This window comes from Sciurus vulgaris (assembly GCF_902686455.1).
Source record: "Sciurus vulgaris genome assembly, chromosome: 3".
Lineage (NCBI taxonomy): Eukaryota > Metazoa > Chordata > Mammalia > Rodentia > Sciuridae > Sciurus > Sciurus vulgaris.
The window spans coordinates 107,234,721-107,258,636 of record NC_136463.1 but is presented as its reverse complement, the minus strand read 5'-3'; the positions used below and the strand labels follow the sequence as shown (position 1 = coordinate 107,258,636).

The following is a 23,916-nucleotide window of genomic DNA, read 5'->3' as shown; positions in this document are numbered from 1 at the left end:
TGGAGTTCTCTATATATTCTCTAATCTTTGACGATGGGAATTGCAACTTTATATTCTGGTTTGTTGCTTCCTTTTGGTTTTGGTGTCTTTTATTGTAAGGAAAATGGTTTTAATGTAGTGATATTGTCATTCCATTTTGATTTTATTTTTCTTATTTTAGAAAAAGACTTCTCTGGTAGAGTGCCTGCCTCCCAAGCACAAGGCCCTGGGTTCAATCCCCAGCACCCAAAAAGAAAAAAAGAAAAAGACTTCTCTATCCAAAGTTATGAGGCTCCTGCCTTAGTTTTTTCTGAAAGTTTTATTAAAGTTTTGATTTTTGCAATAATTCATCAAGAATTAATCTTTGTATAGGCTCTGATGAGGAATTTAATTGGGTAATCATTTAATAAATAGATAGTAATTAGTCACCTAATCATCATGTTTTGAATTATCTATTCTTTCCTATTGCTTTTTTTTTGGGGGGGGGGTACCAGGGATCGAACTCTGGGACACTCAACCACTGAGCCATATCCCCAGCCCTATTTTGTATTTTATTTAGAAACGGGGTCTCACTGAGTTACTTAGCGCCTTGCCATTGCTGGGGTTGGCTTTGTGCTTTCGATCCTCCTGCCTCAGCCTCCCAAGCCACTGGGCCTACTGTTTTACAGCCCTTTCTCCATGTAGTCGTTTCCTCATGAGTCCTATGTTTGTGCTTTCTGTTTTACACTGTTCTCTTTATCCCTGCACTAGTACCACTTTCTGATGTCAGGGGCCTGTAGAGTTGGTAGTGCAAATCTCCCTTTCTCGTTTTTCTTCCTTTTCTCATCTATTTTTGGCCTTGGTTCTTTTGTATGAATTTTATGACAGATTAGTTAGCATCATTATAAAAGGGAATTTCTTGTCGAGTCTTTTAAAATTTAAGATAGAAGGTATTGTAATTTCTTATTGTTTCATATCACCTGATGATGATTAAAAATATACATTTTAGTTCCTTCATAACAAACTTATAGTTTGAAAGTAAGGCAAAAGGACAAGAGAATGGTTTTCTACAAGTGAGCATGCAACATGATACTGTGGTAGTAGTGTTAGGTGAATGTGTTTCTAGCACTGCTTTTTTTGTTTGTTTGTTTAAATAAGATGTTGGAGTTTTTTCTGGTATTGAAAGTAAATTTTGTTCACAGGCATATGGTATAGAGTATCAGAATCTGATTAATCAACAGTTGATAGTCCTAACATCTTTTGCCCACATATCAAAATAAAACTGAAGGATATATCATTTCTTTATCTCCTGTTAATTTTTCCTCCTTGGTTGCCTTCATGTGTGTGATGCTTAGTGCTAGGGAATCAAAACTCAGGCCTTGTGCATGTTAAGCAAGCACTGTATCACAGGGCTACATCTTTAGCTTTGTACTTGGTTATTTTTAGTCCCCACCTCCCTTCTTCTGACCTGATATTTCACTTTTTTGTTTTTGGTCACCCTCCCACCCCGCCTTTGAAGACAGAGTTTAACCGTCTTTGTGGCCTAAGCAGGCCTCAGGCTCTGTGGCTCAAGCCACTGGGCTGGCTCAGCCAAGCTTGATTTTTCAAAATTTCAGAAGTATTTTTGATTATATTCCTTTTTCTATTGTCAAAATATCAGCTAGTTGGGCTGGGGCTGTAGCTCAGTGGTAGAGCGCTTGCTTCACATGTGTGGGGCACTGGGTTCGATCCTCAGCGCCACATGAGAAAATAAATAAAGATATTTTGTCCATGTATAACTAAAAAAAATTTTTAAAAATTAACTGATCAACAGTATTTGTTAGAACTCCCTTGTGGATAAACAATATTGTTTCTAGAAACCGGAGACATTTGTTATTGCTCAAACATTCTTTTCCCTTACCCTTTCTCTTTTAGGACTTGGTTTCATATTGGCTTATTGGCATCTTCAGCTCTTCTTGGTGTAATAAATACTGTTTACATTAACAATGTTTTCTTAATGGTCTTGTAAACATCTGGCACTTGAAGAATAGGCACATCCGTGTCCCTTTAACAGCCTGTGGAACACTTACAGTTCTTTACCACAGATTCATCTATTTTTGTTAGTTTCATAGCACCCTTTAGTTACCTACAGTTAAGGAATACTCTGTGAAGTAGTTCCAATTTTGACTTTCAATGGAAACACAGAAACTGTGTTTAATAGCTCTCATTTAACAAAAAAAGCATGGTTTTGGGGATGTGATTTAGTAATGGAGCATTTGCCTAGGTTGTGCAAGCCCTGGGTTCTATCCCCAGCACTGGGGGGAAAAAAAGAAAGAAAAGAAAAAGAAAAAAAAAAAGGATGAGTATCATGAAGGATTTTAAATTTTTGTTATGCAAAGTTTCCCTCTTACTTTGTTTTTGTTTTTGTTGCTGAGTCTGATCTTGAACTCCCTGGGCTCAAGTGATCCTCCTGCCTTAGCCTTTCCATGCCACTGCTTTGGCACTATTCAGTGTAGTTTTTAAATGAGTGCATCTAGGGTATAAATTTTACTTAAAAAAACTTTTTTTTTTTTTTTTTTGGTGAGACTGGGGATTGAACCCAAGGGTGCTTTACTACTGAGCTAATACCCCAGCCCTTTTTGTTTTATATTTCAAGACAGGGTCTCGCTTAGTTTCCCAGACTGGCATGGAACTTGTGATTCTCCTGCTTCAGCCTCCTGAGTAACTGGGATTACAGGTGTTTGCCACCTGTGCTTAGCCAGTAAAAATTTTATTGAATCTGAAGTTATTTGAGCTTTTTCTTTCTTGGTCAATAAATATTCCCATATAGCCAGGCATAGTAGCACATGCCTCTAATCCCAGCGATTGAAGGCTGAGGGAGGAGGAGCGCAAGTTTGAGGCCAACGTTAACAACTTTAGTGAGGTCCTAAACAATGTAGAGAGATCCTGTCTCAAAATTTAAAAAGGAGGCTGGAATGTAGCTCAGTGGCAAAGCACCCCTGGGTGTTCAGTCCCTAGTACAAAAGAGAAAACAAAAAGCAAAACATTGTCCCATATGAAGCACTTGTTTGCAACTTGAAAATTGTAGTGACTCAATTTTAGTTATGTAACTACAGGGATTTTAAATTCTTACTAACAGCTCTGCTTAAAGAAATCTTACATGTGCAGTATTTTAATTTTCCTATAATACTAAGTACTTGAAGTGGAAGCTGAAGAGGAAGAACTTTTAAAAATGTTATTACTTTATTAGATTCTATTATGTTATCTAATAATAAATGTTTGCATTTAATGTAGGAATTGAAGGTCAGTGTGACAGATATCAAGGAATGGTCTATTATCTCCTGAAAATTACTGTTATTCTGAAGTGGCCACATACTTATTTTTAGCCACTATTACTTCAGTTTCATGTTGTAATTTTGTCAGTATCTGATGGTATAGTTTAAAAATTTTTTAGCCATTCAAGTGTGTATCTCACTGTGGTTTTAAAATGAATTTATCTGATAAATCTGATATTGATTTTGGGCACCTTTATATGTATGTATTTGCTAAAAGTATATCCTCTCTTTCAAAGTACTTAAGTCTTTTGTCCATTTTTCTTTTAGTTTTCACAACTCCTCTTTTAACCATGGAAGGCATCCCCCCCCCCCCCCCCCAGCTGAGCTATCTCCCCAGCCCCATGGAAGGCATCTTAATTTCCATATTACAAATGAGAACATAGATTCAAAATTGAGTCAGCTGAGGTAAAACTACACAAAGTCCTTACACTAGTAAGTTTTGGAGCTAATGTAGAGAGGGCAGGTCTTCCCTGTATAGTTGGTGCTGTGCATCCCACCTGTGAAGGCTGCAAATACTCCACAGGTGCATACACAGTATGCAGATGATCTCAATCTGCAGAGGCCATGTACTTACCTTCAGTCAATCCAGATTTTTTAAAATATTATTTTTGTAGTTATAGATGGACAAGATGCCTTTATTTTATGTGGTGATGAGGATCAAACCCAGTGCCTCACATGTGCCAGGCAAGTGCTCTGCCACTGAACTACAACTCTAGCCCTGCCTATCCACTTTTGATTCTTCCTTTCTTTGGAGGTGTTAGTGGCTTCTTTGTAGATTCATTTTTTCCTTTTCCCTGGCCATTAGTGTCTTACATATGATGCTTCCTGATAGGCCTATTACAATAGAAATTGTATTTATTTATGTTTCTGTCCTGTTCTGTAATTCTAATTCTCTAATGTAAGGGTGTATGTGAAGTTTGGAAGGGTTGTGATTCTCAGGATTACGAAGAAAATTTGGGCAGACACAATGAAGAAGAAAGTAAATTTGCAAGAATATAAAATCTGTGTACTTTTATTGCTTTCATTTTAATCGGCAGTTTTAAATAATCAAAAGCAGTACAGGGTGATTTCAATGTTTTCCCCCCTCCTTTCCTCTAATCTGCTCTATATTCCTAATTTCCAGTTCCTCATAGTCCTTGCAAAAAATGTTGGTAGTGACATGAGAAATGTAAAATCAGTGGCAGTCACTGTTCTGAATTCTACCAGAGGAAGCTCTTAAATATATTGTATATTATATGATGTTTTAATAAATGGAGTTAATCATGCCATTTTGCCTTGTAAACAAGAGCTGAACTTGTATTTGTCTTATTCTGCATACATAGAGAAACTGAAAGCTATGTATGTATGTTTATACATAGAGAAACTGAAAATTAACTTGCTGGGGAAAGGCAGTTTTATATAGTGGTTTAAAATTGTAGCATATATCCTGAACCAGACTATTCAGGTTGAAATCTGTTTTCTACTTACTGACATTATAATCTTGTGCTTTTATAGTTTTGTGACTTTATAATCTTCTTACTCTTTTGTACCTCAATTTCCTCATCTATATAATGAGAATCCTCCATTTTGTGGGAGGAGAAGTGATTTAGCTTATGTAAAATACTGAAAAGCTATTATTTGCTATTAATATTTTAAACTAAATTATTTGTTATTCAGTTCTCAGGGTTATAAGTTGGTTTTTATTTTTGAAAGTTTTCAAAAATGTAAGTGTAAGTAGGACTTATATTGCTGTTTCCCCAGAATAAACTGAAGAAATACATCTGTAAAAGTTTACCTAAACAAATAAGAACATTAAAGGAAAAAAGATTAAATGAGAAAATGTGTATATTTAACCCAAGTACTACAGAATGCTTAGTATGGTTGTCATTGGAGACAGAGGAGGTAAAATATAATAATCTATAAGACTGAAATATTGGACAATTGAATTTTTTAATCTAAATTACACTACTTAAGAATTGTGTCTAGAAAATGACTATGTAATTTTAGTAGTATAAACATGTGATTTATTCACAAACTAGGAAAAATTGAATCTCTCTTTTTTTTTTGGTACCAAGGATTGAACCCAGGGGTGCGGAACCAGTGAGCCACATCCCTAGCCCTTTTTGTATTTTGTTTAGAGACAGGGTCTCACTGAGTTGCTTAGGGCCTTGCTAAATTGCTGAGGCTGGCTTTGAACTCACTGTTCTCGTGCCTAAGCCTCCCGAGCTCCTGGAATTATAGATATGTGCCACTGAGCCTGGCAGCTCTTATATTTTCAAATAATTATTTAGTTTATAATGAATTGGTCCAAGGGCATGATTCTGTCTTAAGAAGCTGTCAACTGTGGTTACCTGTTAGATTCTAAAATAAATTCTTCTCTGATTTACTTGCTTTCCATATTGTAGTTTGTTTCTGCTTGTGGAAAAAGGTCTTTTCTTCTTTTAAACCTTTCTCCCTGTTCTCATACAATAATTATAAAGTATAAAAAAATTTTGGGGTTTTCTTCAACTAATACATATAAGCATATAAGCTATATTTTCCTCCTTAGGTTGCTGTGCTCTGGATGTGTCCCCCAAAATTAATCTGTTGGAAACAGTCCCCAGTGCAACAGTGTTGGAAGGTGGAACTTCTAGGAGTTGTTTCAGTCATGAGGGTTCTGCTTCCAAGACTGTATTGATGCTGCTCTAAAAAGGGCTTATGGCTGGATGTGGTGGCCCGTGCCTCTAATCCCAGGAATTTGGGAGACTGAGGCAGGAGGATAGCAAGTTCAAAGCCAGCCTCAACAGTTTAATTTGGGGATGTGGCTCAAATTAAACACCCTCTGTTCAATCCCCAGTACCAAAAAAGAGAGGGGTGCTTATGGGAGTGATTTGTTCTCTTCTCTTTCTACCTTAAGAAAATGCAGCAAGAGTATTTTCCCAGATGCAGGATTCTCACTCAGTCTTTGACTTTCTAGTCTCCAGAAGTATGAGAAGTAAATTTCTTTTCTGTAAGTTACCCAATCTCAAGTATTCTGTTATAGTATCACAAAATGGATTAGGACAATGATCTAAGCATTACTTCCAGTTATATCTAAAGACATCAATACATCATTATAATAAATTTTTGTGTTGGCTTCTGTTATAGTCTTTTATCTGTATGTGCTGACCATTAATTTGCATGTAGTTAGGGTTTACAAGTTTTTTAATAAAAATACATGGTGTTTAGATGCTAAAAAAATTGTTCTAGATTATTTCCAATTTTTATAGTTCAGTAACATAAATACTTCAACAAGCCTTATAATCCCATGGGCGTGGAATTTTAATAGAACCTGTCTGATTTTTAAACTATGGAACTATGAGCTAATAGTGCATCGTTAATTTGGTGGTAATTTGTTCCATGGCAAGTTTAAAAAGTGAGATTCTGGTACAGAAATTCCTTTCTGTGTATTTTTCAAATTTTATCACTTCTTTTGGCCCATATTCATGTTTCCTAACCCTATTTTTGTAATCTTAGTGAACTTTTAAGTTCACTTAGTGGCTTTTAAGATTTTGAACTTTTCAGTTCAGAGATTTCATTTTTATAGTTTGTTTCTTTGCTGAGTACTTATTGTCTACTAACTTATGACGTCTTTGCTTTAAGTTTTTGAAAATATGTGTAATGACTGCTTATGGTCTTTTTCTTTTTTTGCTAATTCTACCATTTGGATCATGCTGACATCTACTTTTATTAACTGCTGTTTTGACTGCGGAGCAGTCTTTTGCATATTGAATATTTTTTACTATTATGCTGGACATCATGATTGTTCTTTGTAGAGAGTCTGGATTACATTCTCTTCCTACAAGGGTATTGAATTTTGCTTTGTTAGGTAAGTTGCATAATTGGAGAATCTTTTAGGTTTTGTCAGGGTTGGTTCTATTTGTAAGTTTGGAGGGCTGAGGAGATGGCTCAGTTGGTAGAGTGCTTGTCTTGCAAGCACAAGGCCCTGGGTTCAATCCCCAGCACTGCAAAATAAAAAAAAAGTAAGTTTGGTTCTATTCTTTCTAAGGTAGGTCTATTTCAATTTCGAACTTTGAATTTTAAATTCTAGAGGACTTTTACTTCTAAGGTGTAGCCTTTGGAGGGTTCTATCTAAATGTCTGATGTGTTCTCTTTGCCTTTGGTTAGTCAATCAGGCTAATCATACAAGCATACTTATATTATATGACATACTATACCATACCATGCCATAGATTGGGTGGGTTGAAATTTGTTTCCTCACAGTTCTGGGTTCTAAAAGTCTTAAGATCAAGGAACCAGTAGGTCTAGTGTCTGAGGCTCTTTCTTTGGGTTACTTGGGTTGGAGACAGCTTTTTTTGGTTGTTGTTTTTTTCTCTCCAAGTTGTCATATGGCTTTTGCTGGTGTATGCACCTGGAGAAAGAGCATTAGTTCTCTGGTCTCCCTGCCCCCCTCCTTCTTCTGCTCCTCCTGTTTTTTTCCCCTCTTTTTCCTTCTTTATTTATTTATTTTTGTACTGGGGATCAAATTCAGGGTCTTGTGAGCACTCTGCTACTGAGTTATATCCCCAAGCCTAGTCTCTCTTTTGAAAAGTATGCTTATCTTGGGACGAGGGCCCCCATCCTTATAATCTCACTTAACTTTCATAGTATCCATACTTCCACATTCAGCTACACTAGGATTGGGGCTTTAATGTAGGAGTTTTGAAAGGAACATAAACATTTCAGTCTAATAGGCAGGACAACTCCCAGCACATGAACTGTTAGCTGCATAGTAGGTGATCTCTGGTAGCCGTTATAGAGACTCAAGTGGTGTATGTAGCTCAGCCTTGACCAAGGACTTGTGGCAAATTCCTGTGCTTCAAAGTCTGGTTTCTGTCTCCTAGCTGTTCTGCTTGGGATGGTCTTCCTTGTGTTGAAACAGAAAAGTGTTTACAGGCAGAAAGCTGGGGGCCATCATAAGGCTCACTTCATATTTCTCTTCCCTCAGAGATCTCAACTGCACTTCCTGTAATTCATTTTCTGAAAATAGTTGCCTCATCTATTTTGACTACTTTTATAGTTGTTTTGGTAAGATAGCAAGGGCAATACCAGATACTTTGTCATGCTTGGAAGCAATCCTGAGTTTTTATTTCCCAATGTAATAGGAGGAACTTTAAAGATTTCTTGCAGGCATTATTGTTTTGTATAGTTATAAGAATTTTTTTCATTATGGATAGAGACTGTTTTATTAAAAGTTTTGCAGATAGATTTGTATTCTCTTTAGAGCTGTGTTTTGAACATAATGGACTCTATAGAGGGAGAGTCTTTTTGTTCCTCGTAGTTATTGATGGAATGATTCTTAGGAATCTTAGAGTCTTTCTGAACTATTTTACTGTGTATTTGAGGCTCTGTATATACAGTAATCAAGGCCTGGTGATGAAATGTTATGACTTACACCCACTGAACCCTGGCAGTTTAGAATTCAGGCCCTAGGTGGGTTCTTTTAACACTCTCCCTCTCTATGCATTTGACACAGGATAATGTAAGTTATGGCTCCAAGACTGGGCAAAGTGACATGCTATAAAAGAGTGGTTTCTTAATTATAATATTTAAAATTTTCCAGGAGTTTAAAATACTAGTAAGTACGTAATTTAACTGCTATTTAGTTCACTTGAAAAATGAAGTCCTTTTTGGCAAGCCATTATAATGTCTTCAGATTTTATACTTTTTTAGAAGAATAATTATGAGTCCTTTATTTGTAGAGATTAAACTAGGCTTGACAGAGTATTCAAATCAGAGTTTTTCCATTTTCTATGAAAATCAAATCAAGTAAACAATGTTCTTTTTCTATATTTTTGAATTATCAGAAGGCATTTGGGGTTGTTACCATAGGCTTCATGTTTGATTGTATTACATGTATCAAATTAAGAAAATAATCATGAAAAGTTGAGTTCTAGCAGAACTGAGTGGGTTATTAGATAATCTAAAAATTAATTGTGCCTGCGTGTGCTTGTACTCCTACACTTGGGTACTTGCAGTTTGATAATTCCTGATGCTAGCTTCTCAGATTCATGAGCAGAGTAGATTCTTAAAATGTTGAAACCACTGACCAAAAATTTGTACTAACATTTTTCTATTCTTATCTCATACTATGTGTGAAGTTCTAGATAGGCCAAATGAAATTCAGATTCACATGTAAAAAATAAATAACACACATACAAAAGAGAATATGAGTGAATATTTAATTTTCAGGTAGGTCAAACAGGATGTTGAATGATACTGTAAAAAGAAAGAATGGTAATGTGCTACAACAAAAAGAAACAAAACTCCATCTTAAGAGGAAAGAGCAGCATGAAACCAGTAAATTATATGTAATATGTGTGATTTGCTATTCAGATACAGAATATAAAACTAGTCATATATATGTATATATATATATGTATACACACACACACACACACACACACACACACACACACACACACGAAGTTCTTTGCCTCCCTGTGCGCCATTGTCTTCACTGCTGAACTCTGTCTTCTAGTTGAGTCTTGGCAGGGAATCAAGGAGAGACCTGGAACTGCATAAGCCCAGGGGCACTGCTGCCTTTTACTACCACTTTGTTGCTATTAAAGCTTGGTCCTCAAGCCCCTTTGATGTTTGCTCAGTATTGAATCTCTGGCTGGTCTAGACCTTTGCACAGACTTCACCAGGATTATACTGGACATCATAGCTCTTTTGCTTAATTTACTCAGAAGCTTGCTAATGTTTCATACATTATCACTATTGTTACCAGGTTAATAGGGCATGGAGGAGCAGCCAGCATCATTCATTTACTCATTGAATAATACTTATTAATATTTACTGTGTGCCCTAGATACTATTTTATGGTACTAGAAATAATACTAGTAACAAAATTTCTGCCACAAGGGAGCTTATATTCATTTTACTGTGTAGAGAGATAAACAATAAACAAGATAAAGTATTATGAAGTATCTACAGAAAGGCCTATGCACAAAATTCTACCCTCCTTTGATTTTCATATTTAGTCTTTGTGGGTTATGAATATGAATGATACCCATAACAAAGAAAAGAGACTGAGTACCTAATGGATATAAAATCATAGTTTGCAGAAAACTTATCACTGGCTTGATTTTGTACCCATTCTTACCCCTCTCTCTCTGTCCCTGCCTCCCTCGCCAACCCCCAGCCAAGATGGTACATTATGCAGCTGTTAAAAGCATTGATATAAATGTATATTTATAAACACGGAGAAATATTTATAAATGCAAACCTAAGTTCAAAAGGATACATTTAGTATGATTACAAATTAATGGGGAAGACCTTCTAACTCTGTAAGTTTCAGTAGTGTCACTCAGAGTCTGTGCCTCCTCTTCACCTCTACTGTAATGACTTAGCGGATTGCTGAAAATAACTTGCATTACTTAAGCCCTTCTTCACTGTTGACTAACTGAAATTTCCCGCACCATTGAGTGACTTCTTTTTTTTTTTAAGTTTGGGTGCAGTCTTTTAAAAAATTATTTGTTATTTTTAGATATACATTACAGTAGAGTGTATTCTGACATGCATGCAGGAGGTATAACATTCTAATTAGATCCCATTCTTGTGGTTGAACGTGATATGGAGTTACACTGGTTGTGTATTCATATATGAACATAGGAAAGTTATGTTTGATTCATTCTACTGTCTTTCCCATGCCCATACCCTTCCCTTCCCTTCCCTTCATTCCCCTTTGTCAAATCCAATGAAATTACAGTCTTCCCTCCACTCCCAGCAGCTCAGGAAGCTGAGGCAGGAAGATCATAAGTCAGAGGCTAGCCTCAACAACTTAGTGATACCCTGTCTTAAAATAAAAAATAAAAAAATCTTTGGATATAGCTCAGTGATAGAGCGCCTTTGGGTTCAATTCCCAATACCCCCCCCCAAAATAAAACAATAAATGCTTTAAATATTTTAAAACTTTAGGGAAAATAGTCATATATTACTTCTAGTAATGTAAAATATTATAGCTACTTTGAAAAACTACTTGTCCTATCCTTAAAAAATTAGTTACCATTTGACCCAGCAGTGTTGTATATCAAAGAGATTGAAACATATGCCCACACAAAAACTTATACATGAATGTTCATAGCAGCAGTATCTTATTTATAGTAGCCAAAAAGTTAAAAGAAAAAGCAAACCAACATGTTCATAAACTGATGAATGGATGAATAAAATGTGCTATATCTATCCAATGGAATATTATTCAACAATAAAAGAAATGAAATACTAATACATGATACAACGTGGATGAGCTTTGAAAACATGCAATGTAACAAGCCCATTACAAAAAAAGGTACATGATACATGATTTTCTTTAGGTGAAAAGTCCAGAATAGGCACATGTGTAGAGACAGAAAGTTGATATGGAAGAAAACACTGATTGCCAGTGGGTAGATTCCGCAGATGTCCGCGGAGCAGAGCGCTCTGTCTTGGTGGACCCGCCGGGTGTGTCAACTCCCAGCAACAGGCAGGCACTAGGTTTGTCCTGCAGTCTGGCTCTCGCCTCGGGGCCTCGTACTCCCTAAGATCAGCAGTGTCTGACCTCCGCGGGTTCCTTCCTGGGCGGTTGGGGACAGGACATGCCTGCAGGGGAAGGCGAGGGGGGGATGATAACACCCCCAGCTGTCAATCTGCCATCCTAGCCAGCCATTGGTCTGCCCCTCAGCCTGTGCTCAACAGCCATTGGCCTAATCCCTAGCCTCAGGTTTTAACTACTCAGCAATTGGCCAGATCGTTGTTAGCCTGCGAAATTCAAGTACTTAACATAAGGTGTCTCCCCCCCCCCCTCACCCCCCAACATCCCATTTCTGTCTCTCCAGGGCAGATTCTGTTGGTCTGCCTAGTAAAATCTCTTGCGTGTGTTCCTGCATCCGGAGTGGTTTTTCTGGGCACTATTCACTTTTCAGGAGGCATTTTACTATCAGTAAAATATACCATATCTCAAAACATTTAATTATACAATTTTTAAAAATTGAAGTTAGTAGAAATACTGTATCTTTTGAGGTTTTTCTGCAGTTCTTTTATCTCTGGCAAGAGAAGAGGTGGGGCTTCTTAACTATTGTGCCTTTATTGGTTTTTAGTGGGTTTTTTTGTTTTGTTTTTAATTTTGTAGTTGTAGATGGATAGAATGCCTTTGTTTTGTTTATTTTTATGTGGTACTAAGGATCAAACCCAGTGCCTCACACATGCTAGGCAAAGTGCTCTGCCACTGAGTTGCAGCCCCAGCCCATTTTTAGTGTTTTGTAACACAAAATTATACACTAATTGTCATGTGTGTTAATATATCTTAGAAAAAGCCACAAATGAGTACAACACCACAGAAGATTGGAGTCTTATTATGGACATATGTGACAAAGTTGGAAGCACTCCTAATGGGTAAGATACTCAGTAAATGTCTAGGAGCTTAATTAAACTGTGTCTCTTCATGATACAACTTTGAAAGGGAATTTTGGTTTTTGTTTTATATAACTAAACTATTTAGTTTTGAGAAATAAAAGAGAGCCAGTAGGCTAGGTTTTTGAGAGTAACCTTATTCTGAAGAAAAAAAAAAAGAAGAGTTAAACTGAAAAGCTGAGCTATGTTAGCATAGGTAATTAAAGGTTTGACACAACAGGGACATATGTTAACAATGAGTAGTTTAGTTATTTGAGAAATTTCCCTGTGACTTAGACACATATGAAAGGATTTCCATAATAACAAGGTAAATATAATAGGTAACATAATGAAAAAGGTGAATGTAAAAAAGAGTGCTGCTGGGGGTGGTAGCGCCTGCTTGTAATCCCAGTGACTCAGGAGGCTGAGGCAGGAGGATTGCCAGCCTCAGCAATTTAGCAAGACCTTCAGCACTTTAGGGGGACTCTGTCTCAAAATAAAAAAATGAAAAAGATTGGGGATATAGCTTAGTGGCAAAGCACAGCTGGGTTCAATTCCCTAGTACCAAAAAAAAAATAATAATAATTAAAAATAAAAAAAGTGCTTTTGAGGAAGATGTGGCAGTTAAGCTCAGCTGATTGATTATACACTAAAAGTGTAGAAATGGCGAAAGCATCTGTTTTAACAATTCAATTCTTTTTCTTTTTTGCAGTACTGAGGCATCACATATGCTAGGCAAGTGCTGTAGGGCTGAGCTTCTTCTCCAGCCCTTTTTAAATTTTATTTTAAGACAGGGTCTTAACCAAGTTGCCCAGGCTGGCATCAAATTTGTGATCCTTCTACCTTAGTTTCCGAGTAGACTCCAGGTGTACACCACTGTGCCTGCAAACATTCAGCTTTTTCATGTGAACCTTTTAAGAATGTATGTTGTGCTAGTTCTTTCCAAGATGAGAATTTGCTGTGAAAGCTCTCTATCTTGAAGAAATGAAGACAGCATTTATTTGATATAGTTCTCTTATGTTGACTGATGTTTTGTGAAATGATTTGTGTCTTGATTTGGGGTGTACAATGTTTACAACAGTTTTTTTTTTTTTTTAAAGTTCTACAAGTTTGTGAATAGAAGATTGTGTAAAATCATTTTATATAGACTTATTCTTTTAACAAAGTTAAGTTTCCAGGGTTTATTTTTAAAGTTATTTGGTTAGAAAATTCCTTACATTTTTAATGTTTGAAATTCTAAATAATATTTAACTTTCTCCATTTTTTTCTTAGAGCAAAAGATTGCCTAAAAGCCATAATGAAAAGGGTAAATCATAAGGTTCCTCATGTTGCTCTGCAGGCATTAACTGTGAGTAAAAGTCATGTTATTTGACTAAATTATGAAATGCATTTATTTCAATAATGAAGAAGTATTTCAACATTTATATATTAATTTTTATTTTAATTAACAGCTTCTTGGGGCTTGTGTGGCAAACTGTGGAAAGATATTTCATTTAGAAGTATGTTCCCGTGATTTTGCATCAGAAGTACGTGCTGTGATAAAAAATAAGGTAAATTTTAAAAAGAGAAGAAATTTAAGTCATTAAAAATGCATGTTGTTCATTATTTTAATTATATAATAATAATGTATTTTATAAATGAAATAATTTTTAGATAAATTGAAAAGAAGCTTCTTGTTCTGAAATTCAATTTTAAAACAATTTCTAGCACTAAAAACTTTTTTCTCCCTAAAGAATTTATGTTAATTTAGCTAATCTTCGTTGAGATCTAATAAGTAGTCACTGTTTTAACCATTTTGGATAGTGTCTTATTTAATGTTCCTCACCACTGTTGGAGGTTAGATTCTCTTTTCCTGTTTTATACATGCAGAAACTGAGGCTTTAGTATTTTCCCAAGGTTATGCAGCTATTAAATGGCAAACCAAGATTTAGATCTAGGTTTCTGTGACTCCATACTCCTACCTCTAAATAACATTCTATGTTGACTCTCATCAGCATTGGTGAGCGAAGGGGACTTTATTTTAGAGCAGAGTGGAGGGGGCCCTCATTAGGTTGTTACTGACTCTTTGCCACAGAAACTTGGAAGCACCATTCTCATGTTTTTAGTGATAAAAATTCCAGAAATTTAGTCAAGTTGATATAAAAATCATAATTAATATAGAGAATGTTCAGAAAACATAGAAGATAGAGCCTTGGAATATAGAGGATTTATTATCATGGCAAGCCTTATAAATTTATGTTTCAGAAGGGTGATTTTGGACTGGGGCTGTAGCTCAGTGGTAGAGCACTTGCCTAGCAAGTGTGAGGCACTGGGTTCAATCCCCAGCACCATATTTAAGGAAAAAATCCAAAAAACAAAAACCCTAAATAAACAAAATGAAAGTATTGTGTTCATCTATTACTAAAAATATTTTTTAAAGGGTGTTTTACATGGAACAACAGTATCTTAATAGTATAAACAGGCTTCTGTCAATTCTGGATTTTTGTTGATGTTCATATAATTAAAGAGAATTTTGGTGAGAATTATCTTAGTTAAATAATTATAGTATTTATTTTAAATACAGTGGGTTTTTTTTTTTTTTTTCTTTCTTTTCTTGAAAAGGCTCATCCTAAAGTATGTGAAAAACTGAAATCTTTAATGATGGAATGGTCAGAAGAATTTCAGAAGGATCCCCAGTTTAGTCTTATATCTGCAACTATTAAATCTATGAAAGAAGAAGGAATTACTTTTCCTCCAGCAGGTTCTCAGGTGAGAGATTCATTCAGATTCATGTTTGGCTTATATTATTTTGAAGGTATGTATTTTATATGAAAGATTATAGGCAAGGGATATCTCAGATATCTCAATCATTTCCTACTGTCATTCTTTTTTTTTTGTACTGGGGATTGAACTCCAGGGCACTCAACCACTGAGCCACATCCCCAGCCCTGTTTTGTATTTTATTTTATTTAGAGTCAGGTTCTCCCTGAATTGCCTCGTGCCTCACTGTTGCTGAAGCTGGTTTGAACTCATGATCCTCCTGCCTCAGCCTCCTGAGCCACTGGGATTATAGGCATGCACCACTGCACCTGGCTCCGCCATTCTTGAAGTGACAATCTAACATAGTGCCTTATATTTAGTAGACATTCTAATTGTTCAGTGTTTTTCCTGGAACTTTGAAAAGTGGATCTTTGAAATTAGAAATTTTTTGGAGAGTTAGGGAACAGGATGGTGGGAAGAGGAGACAGGGATAATGACTCATGGAGTGGGCTATTTTTTTAGACTTGTGGGAAACCACTGTCTGAGTGCTTTGCTGTCAGTGCCTTTTTTCCTCCAGTTAATATTAAGTTATGGGCTAGGGAAAGAGACTAAGGAGGGAAATACTATATTTTTCTTTTGTTTTAGATTGTAAGAAGACAAAGCAGCTTTAGGTCTAGATGCTTAGATCAAAAGATTCAGGGTTGAGTTTTGAGACAGATGTCCTATAAGTAATAAAAAGCTACCGCTGTGTCCTTTATACATAATTGTTCTCAAAAATCTATGTTAAAGAACTGGTTGAGGGCTAGGGATATAGCTCAGTTGTAAAGTGCTTGCATCTCGAGCACAAGGCCCTGGGTTCAATACCCAGCACCACCAAAAAAAAAAAAAAAAAAAAAAAAAAAAAACTATTTGATAGCACTGGGGATGAGGTCAGTGGTAGAATGCTTGCCTAGCACTGGGTTAGGGGGCAGGGGGAGAAAACTGGTTGATGGTTCACAGTCCTGGATACCTGTCTTTACATGCCATTACATTTAAGCATGACTGTTTATTCCTCTGCTATACCTGAAAAGCGACCATCATTAACTAATGAGTAGAAGAGGACTTCAGATGAATTCCTAGAACTGTGCTTGTTCTCTCTCTCCTCCCTCTTCTCCCCTTCAGTAATCATGATTTCTTGTTGGTACCACTTCTATAGCTCTATGCCTGTAGCAATAGAGCACTTCTCATTGAAGAAGAGATCTTGGACAGTTGAGATCAGGAAGTGTAATCGGGAAAGACTCATATTTATTCATTCTACAAATTTTTAAAAACTTTCTTTACACCATGTTCTGTGTTATATACTTAGATTTATGCAAAATGTAATCCAGTTTATGCCCTTTGTGCACTTACAATTTTTTCTTGAAAACGCTGATGTTTTAATATTTGAAAACAACTACTTAAAATTGTCATAAAGTACTTGACTTTTAAATGAAACTCAGTTATATTAGTATTTTTTAAAATTAGAATTTGTAAGTAATTATAGTACTTGTGTTTTCTTTTAAAAGATACTTATGTTCATTTTACTCATACATTTACAGACTGTCTCAGCTGCTGCCAAGAATGGAACATCATTGAACAAAAACAAAGAAGATGAAGACATAGCTAAAGGTAAAATGATCAAACATGTATAATTTAGTATCAATTAAAATACCCTCACCAGAAAATTTTGATGAAATAAAAATCGTAATAAAATTAGATGTGCCTTTAGTTGAGGTAGCTCAAATCTAAAAATTAGTAGGGTCTTAAAAGTAAAGGGGAAAAAATGACAGGATGAATTTAATTCATTTTCCTTTTCAATAATATGTATTTAATGTCCTACCTTTGGAAAGATTACATTTCACCTTTTCTGTAATGCCAAAGTTATGAGTCAAGCACAGAAATATGTTCATGGCTTGTCCTATATGGAAAGTTACCCATATTATAATGTCACAATCTGGTTGCTATAAAAATAATAGCTGCTGTATATGACAGACTGTGATAATAAGGAATGAGCAAAAACTATTTTAAAAATGTCATGTTTCCCTGCCCCACTAAAAATTAACTCTTTAGTATTTAATTGGATAAATAAAATATTTGATTTATTGTTAAATACCTAATATTTCTTTTTAAACTTTTGTAAAAATCAAAATTAATCCTTTTTTTGCATTTTAATTTTTCAAACTAGCTATTGAATTATCTTTGCAAGAGCAGAAACAACAACACACAGAGACAAAATCTTTATATCCATCTGCAGAAATTCAGTTAAATAATAAAGTTGCACGAAAAGTGAGAGCTTTATATGATTTTGAAGCTGTTGAGGACAATGAACTCACCTTTAAACATGGTGAAATCATTATTGTTTTGGATGACAGGTATGTTTTAAACATTTATTTATGGAATTTTCTACAGTTTTGAAACACAGTGTTCTTAACTGAGAATCCTGAATATTCAGTTCCTTGACTTTTGGCATACTTAAATCATAATAGAACATTTTCTCTCTCTTTTTTTTTAAGTTGTTGTTGAACCTTTATTATATTTATTTATATGTGGTGCTGAGAGTTGAACCCAGTGTGTCACACATGCTAGGCAAGAACTCTACCACTGAGCTACAACCCCGGTCCCAGAACATTTTCATACCTTGTTTTTTTTTTTTTTTTTTAAATAAACGTTAGACTAGATGTCAGTTTTTTATGTTGTTGTTAAATTTGCTAATAAAGTATCCTTTATGTCTTAGTTGAAAGATGTATTAATATTGTTGAATAGAAACAAATATTCAGTATTCTGAATGCATTTACCTGGGAATTTGTGTATACCAAAATTATTGGCAGCGTATCTTTGGGAAGACATGTTACTACAGTACCTTGATCAAAGCAACCACAAGCTATGCTTGGCTCCTCAATTCTTAAATTTACTACTCTTCCCTCTTTATAGTTTCTTTGTCATTTAAAATTTTAAGAAAAAATGTGGTCTATATTGAGCCTAATTATATTCTTTTATTTTTAAAAGAAATTGATGAAGCTGCACATAGTGAGGCACACCTATAATCCTAGTGATTCGGGAGCCTGAGGCAGGAGGATGGCAAGTTCAAAGCCAGCCTCAGCAACTTAGCAAGACCCTGTCTCAAAAAAAAAAAATAAAAAGAGCTGGGGATGTAGCTCACTTGATTTAGTGTTCCTGGGTTCAATCCCCAGTGCCAAAAAAAGAAGGAAAGAAAGAAACTGATGAAATTTTAGCAAGTGTGAGACCTGACAGCTTGTTGCTATGAACAGAGATTGCAAATTTATTTCTTATGTTATAAATAACTCAGGGAGAATATACGAGTCTAGTATATTTTTAAATGAGTAGATACATAATAGTTTTACTTTGTTGCAGTTAATATTTAAGAAAATGTTATGTTATAGACTCTTTAATAGGAAATGAATGAGGACATAGTTCTATTTTCATCAAAACTATAATAAAATAAGGGAATTAAAATTATTACACACAATTATACATAAGGCAAAATGTGATAAATACCATAAAAGGGGTACTGGTGGGTGCAGGAAGAGAGCATATTTACACTTTGTGCAGGCATCCAGGAGAGAAGGCTTATCCAGGGACTCCATTTCAGGTGAATCATGATTGATTTTGAAAAGAGGAAAAATTTTACAAGAAATAGAGAACAGGAAAGGGAAGCTCTCTTAGGCAGTCAAGTAGGTAGCACTGCTTTTACTGAGAAAATCATCTTTTTTGCCTTCAGTTTTGTTTTAAAATAATTTTTTGAATTGCATCACATGATCCTTGAAAGAGAGTAAATAGAAATAAAAAGGTGACTTGTTCTAAACACAGATAGTCTGAAGTGTCCAGTTTCTCAGTATCTTTATGTTAGAATAGTTACCAAAGAACCCAGGTTTACACATTGATACTCTTATATAACTATAAAATTAAAGACATTTATACATAAAAACAAAATGTAAAATGAGTAGTTTTTCTGTTTCAAATTTAGAACATTATTACATTTATGTAATAAAATTTCTTAAACTGTTGCTTCCAAAGTAAATATGGTACTGCTTAATAGCACAGGTATTTCAGCAGGTCTGTACTGCCCTGTGCTGTGTGATAACTCAGTTCTTCTCTTTTTTCTGTTGAAACTGTTGGGAGTCTTTATTCAGTGTCTGGTGATATAATGTGGCTTTTGTGTGGTATTATTTGCCTTTTGTAATCTACTGACCTACAATGAATAGAGGGTCACATTATTCTACTACACCATTTCTTTTCATGGAAGTTCATTTATAGGACAAACTTATTAAGTAATTTAGACTAGTATAATTTTCAGTTAAGTCTTACCACTGCAAAAAAGAACTTTTCTCTGTAACTGATAAGACAATTCAACATGAGTATGATAGACTGATTATTATCATTTTATAAAAGGATACCCCAGTCTTAGAGTTGCTATAGGTATGCTTACCAGTAAGTTTGGGTTAAATTGTCATTTTAGGTGATTGATAATCGCTAGCAAAATTTTAAACACAAATGCAGGTTTGGATGCTAGGATTCAATGGCATTTTTCAGTTAAAAGGAAATCATCCAGATGATTCACAAAAATGACCCTCATTGTTTTTAAGATTTTTTTTTTTTTTTTTGGTGCTGGGGATCGAACCCAGGGCCTTGTGCTTACAAGGCAAGCACTCTACCAACTGAGCTATCTCCCCAGCCTCATTGTTTTTAGATTGCTATGGAGTTAAAAATAGAAAATTTTCACATGCAGAACTTGAGAACCCTTGAAAATTTATTGTTCTTGAGTCTCAGTGTAAGAAATACTCAGTCGATTTAAAAAGGCATGCGTTTCTTATTAACAGAATATACCAAAAAAGCCTTTAATTTGATACATTTTTAACTGTAACTCACTGCTCCTGTTTTGTTCTCTATGTAAGCATTTCAAATAATCAAGTGGAATTCTTGCAGTTCAAAAAATACCATGTTCTGATTAGACCTGTACATTTGGTTCTCTGCCTGGAAAGCCCTTTCAAAGAAGACAAAAGCATTTAAAAAAGAAAAAGAACTTCACTAGCAAGGGAGTTTTGCAAGAGTCCCAAGTTTTAGAAGAATTGGCTCCTCAAACTAAAAGATAAAAAAGTTATTTCAAGGGAAAGACCCTCAGATTACCAACATTTCTAGGTTTACTATGTGTATGTTTGAGGTAAAATTAATAGTTTTTTTCTTTTTCCCACATGATTTTATCCATAAAGGACATCACTTACTTTTATTTATTGTCATTGCAAAACCTGCAGATGAGTTGCTTTTGTTAAGTCAGTAGCTTATGGGAAATCTCAAGTTTTCTCTTTTCTTCTTCCCTTCCCTCTCCTTCCCTCCCCTTTCTTTTCCTTCCTCTTTCTTTCTCTTTTCCAAAACTAGATAGGATATCCTTGCCCCCCCTTCTTTTTCAGACTCAGAATGCAAAATTTGTGGTTTCTTTGTACTTTGTTTTCTTGTTTATCCACATCAGCAGCAGGCAAATGCCATTTTTATTTCTGTAGCTTTAATTTTCTTTTCCTTTTGATGAGTTATGAAATATCTAAAACCCACCCGTGTCAGACTGTCTATTCTAAAAAATCTTTAAATTCTTCCCCACTTTTAGCTCTGAGTAGAGTTAGGAGTTCCTTTCTCTGTGTTATTATAACTCTCTGAACATAAATAATAGCATTCCTTGTACTGTATTTTAAGTTTTTTTTTTTTTTTTTTAACATGTGTCTCTCCTAAGTGACCTCCTTCTCTGGGTGGTGGTGAGGGGTGGTGAGGAGGGGACCAATCCCAGAAGGTAAAGCCAATAACATATTCTTAGCTAGTGGGAGAAGGTGAAACACTGGATTTTAAGTTTCTCAAGGGTAGAAATAATCTCTTAATTATCTTTGCAAGTTCATTGCTTAGCCAGGAAGCACTGTTCAGTCTTTTTTTTTTTTGTGGTGCTGGGAATCGAACCCAGGGACTTGTGCTTGCAGCGCAAGCACTCTACCAACTGAGCTATTTCCCCAGCCCACAGTTCAGTCTTGATAGAATTTCATTAATGTTAACTGAATAATCAGTTGAACATGAAGTTTATGTCCCTTATCTTATTTTTTACTTAGTTTTGATTTATTTTTCCCTGATACAAACACTCTAAATATAAATGAGACATTTGAAATTTTCCTTAATCATCTAATGGTTTATATGAAATTATAGTGCTGAATTACCTTAATTTAGGAATTTAAACTTAGACAATATTTTGTGCCATTAACATTTTGTAAAATCAACTGGTAGTCAGTAGAAAGATTATAGAGCCAGTTTAGGACTGGAAAAGAATCATCATGCTTTGACATGGTATTTAGTTGGTTTGTGTGCTTTTATGCCTAATCAAAGAGTTTGTGGTAGTGGTTGAGAAGGAAGTTATTCTACATTATTAGGACCACTAAGTAAGTCTATCTTTACAGTTGTTGATAGGTTCAAGTAAATGCCATGTATCTATTTCAGAAGTGTGAATTGTCTGGTTTTATCTTATAAATTCTTTTAAATTTAGTTTTACTTTTTTAAATGCAAAGTTCAAATTAAAAAATGTGCATGTGAGAATTTTTCCTTTCCTATATAGAAATTAGCAAATGTAATATCTTTGAACTGTCAATACCTCATTTATTTTTGATTTAAGAATTTAGGTGATTGTCAGGCATGGTGATGCATGCCTATAATCCCTTTGACTTAGATGTCTGAAGCAGAAGGATTCCAAGTTTGAGGCCAACCTCAGCAATTTAGTGAGAACCTCAACACCTTAGATCTTTTCTCAAGATAAAAAATAAAAAGGGCTGGGGATGTAGCTCAAGGGTAAAGTGCCTCTGGGTTCAGTCCCCATTATTCCCCCTCCTCACCTAAACTTAGGTGATATATAGCTCTTTCATATCTTTGTTGAACTTATTAGATGTAATACAGCAAAATCATAGAAGATAATTCATTTTAAAAAATAATTTATTTATTTTGATTCATTGTAAAGAAATGGGGTATAACTTGTTTCTCTGGTTGTACAAGAAGAGTCATACCATTTGTGTAATCATACATGTACATAGGGTAATGATGTTTGTCTGATTAATTCATTCTTGAGATTCATCCTTAGGGGTTTAGGGATGTAGCTCTGAGGTAGAGTTCTTGCTTAGCATGCTAAGGCCTTGGATTTGATTCCTAATACCATACACACAATAAAAGATTGGTTCTTAAGAATGCCTGTTTAGTAAGTCAGCTTTTTTGAAAAGAAATAGACAAAATTATTGAGATTTTCAGATACTTTGTCTGAATAGAAAATTCTGTCAGTGGGCAAACTTAAAACTGGAAAGAGTTTACCAAGATTGGTAAATATAAGCTTAATATACAAATATCAGTGGTATGCTTTAATCCTAATTAGAAAATGTAATAGAAAAGTCATTCTCAATAGTAAAAATTATATGAATGAACTGAGAATGAATAAACCTAAAAAATATATAAGGTCTTTATGGAGAAATTATGAAATTCTTTGGAAGATAGAAAAGAATATAAATATATATTATTATGTTAATATTTATAAAATACAACTGGAGAGAGACATGGTAAACCTTAATATTATAAAGCTTTAGTTTTTCTCATATTACATAAGTTTAGTACATTTCCAGTTAAAATTCCTACAGAACTTTTTTCCAGAGTCCTTGAAAAATATTTTAATATAGATATGAACATGAGAAGATATATAGTAAATAAAAAAAGAATAACAAAGTATTTCACCTTGGTGTATTAACTGGCTTTAGTAAACAGACATATAGGAGTTCCCTCTTGTCCATGAGGAATATGTTGCAAGCAGTGGATGCTTGAAATAGGATTGTACTGAACCTTGTATATACTGTGTTTTTGCCTGTACATACATACCTTTGAAAAAGTTTAATTTATAAATAAGGCACAGTAAGAGATTAACAACAATACTAAAATACAACAATTATAACAAAGTTATAAAAGTAGTAAAAATTATGTGAATATGGTCTCTCCAGATATCTTATTATACTGTAGATCTTAGCAACCTCAGCATATGATTTTTTTTTCCTTTGCTTAGAAATTTGAGAACTTTGGCTGGGGATGTAGCTCAGTGGTAGAGTCCTTACCTAGTATGTATGATTTCCCAGCACTGGGGGAAAAAAAAGAGCCAAGATTGACTTTTTCACTCAAAGGCAGCTAGCTTCTTTCTGACTTATTTTAATTCTATCAGCATTACCGTTCTTGTGCTTCTGGGCCATCATTTAATGAAATAAGGATTACTTGAACATGCACTGTGGTACCACAGCAGTCAGTCTGTTAACCAAGACAATTGCTAAGTGTCTAACAGCAGGGTAGCATATATGGTGTGGATATGCTGGACATAGGAATGGCTGACTTCAGGGCAGGATGGTGCACAGTTTAAAACCTATGACTTATTTGCTTCTGGAGTTTTCCATGTAATATTTTTGGACCTTGATTGCCCCCAAGTAACTGAAAGCATAGAAAGCAATACTGCAAA

General features: G+C 34.9%; 1 protein-coding gene across 4 annotated transcripts in view; it reads left to right on the top strand.

The window, feature by feature from the left end:
* STAM2 (signal transducing adaptor molecule 2) overlaps positions 1–23,916 on the top strand; it is a 50,088-nt gene that overhangs the window by 4,727 nt on the left and 21,445 nt on the right. For 3 of the 4 annotated variants that reach the window (XM_079134398.1, XM_079134396.1, XM_079134395.1), the window contains exons 2-7: positions 12,560–12,644; positions 13,914–13,989; positions 14,093–14,191; positions 15,243–15,389; positions 16,958–17,027; positions 17,584–17,770. In XM_079134398.1, coding sequence (XP_078990524.1) covers positions 12,560–12,644; positions 13,914–13,989; positions 14,093–14,191; positions 15,243–15,389; positions 16,958–17,027; positions 17,584–17,770 — 664 coding nt within the window. The remainder of the gene's footprint in view (positions 1–12,559; positions 12,645–13,913; positions 13,990–14,092; positions 14,192–15,242; positions 15,390–16,957; positions 17,028–17,583; positions 17,771–23,916) is intronic. The other variant, XM_079134397.1, reaches the window with a different exon arrangement.